This window comes from Notolepis coatsorum, assembly GCF_963971535.1.
Source record: "Notolepis coatsorum genome assembly, chromosome: 7".
NCBI classification, from domain to species: Eukaryota; Metazoa; Chordata; class Actinopteri; order Aulopiformes; family Paralepididae; genus Notolepis; species Notolepis coatsorum.
In genome coordinates this window covers 1,296,104-1,301,755 of record NC_140171.1, presented here as the reverse complement: position 1 = coordinate 1,301,755, position 5,652 = coordinate 1,296,104, and the positions used below count along the sequence as shown (strand labels likewise).

At 39.7% G+C, this 5,652-nt stretch overlaps 1 protein-coding gene across 1 annotated transcript in view; it reads right to left on the bottom strand.

Moving 5' to 3' along the window:
- Nucleotides 1-5,652, bottom strand: part of acta1a (actin alpha 1, skeletal muscle a) — an 8,928-nt gene that overhangs the window by 2,590 nt on the left and 686 nt on the right. Inside the window, 3 exon segments of the mRNA XM_084319439.1 lie at nt 1,341-1,517; nt 1,519-1,698; nt 2,452-2,591. Of these exon segments, the coding sequence (XP_084175565.1) occupies nt 1,341-1,517; nt 1,519-1,698; nt 2,452-2,580 (486 nt within the window). The 5' untranslated portion in view covers nt 2,581-2,591.

Genomic DNA, 5,652 nt, shown 5'->3' with positions numbered 1-5,652 from the left:
CCTTTATTTACCCAGGCAAGCAAGTAAGAACCAATTCTTATTTTATTTATTGTCAAAAGTATGCATGTTGGTTTAATTCAACAACAAGAGATATGTAATGTTAATTTTAACTTTTTTAATTATCATATTTTGCACAGATAATGCTTACATTTAGAAAGCCTTTTGAATGCATCCAGTGAAATTATTAATTACCTGAAATTATTCAGTTTTTTTGGGGGGAAACCCTGCATATATCGGTATCGGTTGATATCGGTATCGGTATCGGTATCGAAATTAAGAGTTGGACAATATCGGAATATCGGTATCGGTAAAAAAGCCAATATCGAGCATCCCTAATGTTTACCCAAGTGTGTAAGAAAAACGCATAAAAACTCATTTTTGGGAAACGCCTTCAAAGCCTTAAGGTGGAACATGGGCACATGAAAAAACTTGTGTGTAAAAAAGGCATCTTTACCCTTTTTCTTATTCTCTGCGCTGCTATTATTCTGTTTATGTTATGCTCATCATGGCTGTATGCCATATATGTTATGCTTTCTTTTTTAGCTGCTTTTTAACACCAGGCCCAGCGGGACAACAGTTGAACATTATAGCTTTGGCTTAACACTGTGTCACACATTTACTTTATGTTCATTAAAGTGTGCTGTGTCCCTGTTCAAATACAGTCTAAACTGAAACTGAACTAATGTGAAGCACACATAGGGCTTCAATTATTGTATGAAAGTTGCTATTACAAATAACTACATTGTACATAACTACTACATTGCTCTTGACTTTTTGTTCATAATTTCTTTTTCATTATGATTGTTCTGTTTGACGGAGCTTGCTACTGTGATTTGTTTGGAGGAATGTGGAGAATACATGTTCAGAAATACACTTTTTCATTCATTCATTCATTCATTCATTCACTCATTCATTCATTCAAAGTTGCTATACAAATAAAATGTATTATTATTATTATTATTATTATTATTATTATTATTATTATTATTATTAGGGATGCTCGATATTGGCTTTTTTACCGATACCGATATACCGATATTGTCCAACTCTTAATTTCCGATACCGATATCAACCGATACCGATATATGCAGGGTTTCCCCCCCCCTCCAAAAAACTGAATCATTTCAGGTAATTAACATTACATATCTCTTGTCGTGGAATTAACACAACATTATGCATACTTTTGACAATAAATAAAATCAGAATTTGTTCTTACTTGCTTGCCTGGGTAAATAAAGGTTCTAGAAATGTTAAAAGAAATTTAAAATAAAAAAATCTTTTGAAAACCGATATTTTCCGATATCACATTTTTATGCCGATATCGGCCGATAATATCGGACATCCCTAATTATTATTATCATCAGCTCCTTACCGGTGGTACGGCCGGAGGCGTACAGGGACAGCACGGCCTGGATGGCCACGTACATGGCGGGCACGTTGAAGGTCTCGAACATGATCTGGGTCATCTTCTCCCGGTTGGCCTTGGGGTTCAGCGGGGCCTCCGTCAGCAGGGTGGGGGTGCTCCTCGGGGGCCACGCGCAGCTCGTTGTAGAAGGTGTGGTGCCAGATCTTCTCCATGTCGTCCCAGTTGGTGATGATGCCGTGCTCGATGGGGTACTTCAGGGTCAGGATGCCCCTCTTGCTCTGGGCCTCGTCGCCCACGTACGAGTCCTTCTGGCCCATGCCCACCATGACACCCTGGAGGGAGAGAGGGGAGAAACAACAAGCCCGGTGAGACGTCACGCAGCGTCCAGCAGGGGGCGCGGTGGTTCACAGCGCATACCGACACATGAATGATGAATGAATGAAAACTTTATTAACAGATTGCAGAATGGGTACAATACAGTACGGCTCAATACACACAATTGTCAATAAGGGATGCAGACCAGAGAAAGACTTTCGTCTTGTTTACATCAGGGTCCCCATTTTCAATTCATATTCATATATTCATATTGTTCAATATATAGTTCAATTCACATCACACGCATTTATGTTTGGGATAACCAATCACGGTCAAGGATGCAAAACATTCCTCGCGCATCGGTTCTTTTTAAGCATCATCATCATCATCATCATCATCATCATCATCATCATCATTATTAACTAAGTTATCTAAGTAAATTGTTTCAATATAAGTCTAGTAATGTATGAATTAGTAAATATAATATAGTATGTTCTGATGAGTAAATATAGGGGTGGGATTAAATAAGTGCATGCTTCTTCCCACTCCTTTTCAAATATGTAAATGAAAAAAAAAAAAAAAAAAAAATAAAAATGTGTTTGACTTTTTTGTTTGTTCTTTGTTATTTGTTATTTTGTATTTACATGTATTATTTGAACGGCTTAAGGCTGTATCTGTACTTGATGTTTGTTTGTTATGTTGCATATTTGAAATAAACTTCAATCAATCAATCAATCAAGAGTGACGTCATCACGCTCATCATCACGTACCTGATGGCGCGGGCGACCCACGATGGAGGGGAACACGGCCCTGGGGGCGTCGTCTCCGGCGAAGCCCGCCTTCACCAGGCCGGAGCCGTTGTCGCACACCAGCGCGGTGGTCTCTTCATCGTCACACATGTTGGTAGATTCTGAAGAAGAGGAGGAGGCGAGTGTTAAAATATACACACTACTTTAGTTTCCACAGGTGTGTGTGTGTGTGTGTGTGTGTGTGGTGTGTGTGTGTGTGTGTGTGCGTGTGTGTGTGTGTGTGTGTGTGTGTGTGTGTGTGTGTGTGTCTGTGTGTGTGTGTGTGTGTGTGTGTGTGTGTGTGTGTGTGTGTGTGTGTGTGTGTGTGTGTGTGTGTGTGTGTGTGTGCGTGCGTGCGTGCGTGCGTGCGTGCGTGCGTGCGTGCGTGCGTGCGTGCGTGTGTGTGTGTGTGTGTGTGTGTGTGTGTGTGTGTGTGTGTGTGTGTGTGTGTGTGTGTGTGTGTGTGGTCCTTGACACTAAAACGCGTGGGAACCACCTGCTCTCTACTATGGGACCAGACTGACCTCACCTCACTATAGTCACAGTTCTAACTCTATACTTCTTGAGCGTGGTGGTACAGCCTATTTGTTTAATGGTTTATCCTTAATGGTTTAAATCCAATCTCAGAATACAAAAGGCACACACACGTTCACACTGCAGGCAAAAAGTGGCCCAAATCTGTTTTTACTTTTTTCTTTTTGCTCATATGTGACTCAGATCATGTGTTTTCTTTCATGACAGTGTGAATGAACAGCACAAATCACACACCGAATCTGCTCTTTTCAATTCCGACTCGGGCCACTTTCATATACGTGCATGTCCTCCTAAATACAGATATATAATAGACGTCTAATTGTTTGCAATGTGACCTCAGTCTGAAAACAGGCATGTGGGAATGAATGCACGCTGCTTTTTACGTCACGCTCTGAGCTGAGTCACTCTGTGAAGAATACAGACATCGTGGGAGACAGCTGTGATGGAGGTGGTGGTCAGTGGAGGGACAGTGGGAGACAGCTGTGATGGAGGTGGTGGTCAGTGGAGGGACAGTGAAGACAGCTGTGATGGAGGTGGTGGTCAGTGAGTGGAGGGACAGTGAAGACAGCTTTGATGGAGGTGGTGGTCAGTGAGTGGAGGGACAGTGAGGACAGCTGTGATGGATGTGGTGGTCAGTGAGTGGAGGGACAGTGGGAGACAGCTGTGATGGAGGTGGTGGTCAGTGAGTGGAGGGACAGTGAAGACAGCTGTGATGGAGGTGGTGGTCAGTGGAGGGACAGTGAGGAGTTTACCTTATAAGTATTTGTTAGGGATGTCCGATATTATCGGCCGATATCGGCAGTAAAATGTGATATCGGAAAATATCGGTATCGGTAAAAAAAAAAAAAAAAAAAAAAAAAAATTTTTTTTTTTTTTTTTTTTACATTTATTTAGCCTTTATTTACCCAGGCAAGCAAGTAAGAACCAATTCTTATTTTATTTATTGTCAAAAGTATGCATGTTGGTTTAATTCAACAACAAGAGATATGTAATGTTAATTTTTACTTTTTTAATGATCATATTTTGCACAGATAATGCTTACATTTAGAAAGCCTTTTGAATGCATCCAATGAAATTATTAGTTACCTGAAATTATTCCGTTTTTTTGGGGGGAAACCCTGCATATATCGGTATCGGTTGATATCGGTATCGGTATCGGTATCGAAATTAAGAGTTGGACAATATCGGAATATCGGTATCGGTAAAAAAGCCAATATCGAGCATCCCTACTTATAAGTATTTGTTGCGATATACTTCTAGCAACACTCGAGGGACGTACTGTGTATCATACTCTGTGTTTGAAAGCATATTGAAAGTAGAAATGTCTCTCTTTCACCTCCTCCATTAGCGTCTGCTCATGAATTATCCTTCACTGCAACTAATTGTATTAAAAACCATAAAATGTGACTTCAGTGTCCTAGAGATAGTTTGTTATTATTCATTTGCCGCGTGCGGGTCAGTTCAGGGGCGCGACGGGTTCACACTGGAATCTGATATTGTCCACATAAAACATAAAATAATAATAATAATAATAATGTGAACAGCGAAACAAAGAAGTCGTATCTGTGCAATAAATCAGAATTGAGCGCTAATGCTTGCAGTGTGAACGTCGCCATGTAGATATAAGCACACATGTCACCAGCTGCAAAACACACCACGCCTTAAGAGCGACACTTTCGGTTATATAATCACAAATATGCATTTATATTATTCTCACAGAGAGGCTAGATACATTTTACGCATCAAATGCACTGTGTCTGTATGTATTAGACGTTTGGAGTTGTGGTGATATTTTCTATAATTGCATATAAAGTTTTATAAACAAACCTCCTGCAGCCCGTTTAGAAAGATCGATTGAACCTTGTAGTGACTATACAATACAACCGACTCACCGACTGGTGGTGATTGTACGGGAGATTTTGTCTATACATTTAGAATTTACATTTGAGTCATTTAGCTGAATGCTTTTTTATTTTAATTTTTTTATCAAAAACGACTTACAAGTTGTGTACAACATGTCAGCAGGAAGGGAACACAACTCTGGCAGCTAAGGGTCAGTGATATTGTTCGTCAAACAGTGTTGAACCTGAGTGCTACACAGTCTTGATAGTGTATAGAGACATAAATATTAGCACAGAGAAGGTATATTATAAACATTAGCATGTATAGTATAGTCACTCACAGTACATTAGTCCCAGGATCTGTCTATTATTTATTACTTATATACACATAGAAATGCTCCACATGGATTTTAATATCTCATGCTTTAAGTATACTGTAGTTTTAATGTAGTTGGTGTTTTTTTTATATATAGTGGTCTTTTTACTGTAGTTTTAACTATTTTTTTATAGTGGTGAGTGTCTATGTGACTGTATGTTGTCTTTCAACCACTGCTGCACAAATGAAGTTCCGAAAGGAAAATAAAGGAATTTGAAGTTTGAAGTTTGAAGTTATAATGAGATCCAGAGAGAACAATCAGATATATAGCCGTCATCAACGTGTATATTGACTAACTCATCAATAATTAATTGACCCCAAACTGTACTATATGCAGCGTCTCCTCCACAGTCCACTAGTAGTGACTAGTTCATAATAACAGTCCTTTAAAGAAGCGGCTGTTGAGTCTCAGCGTGAGGTTTAACAGCAGCC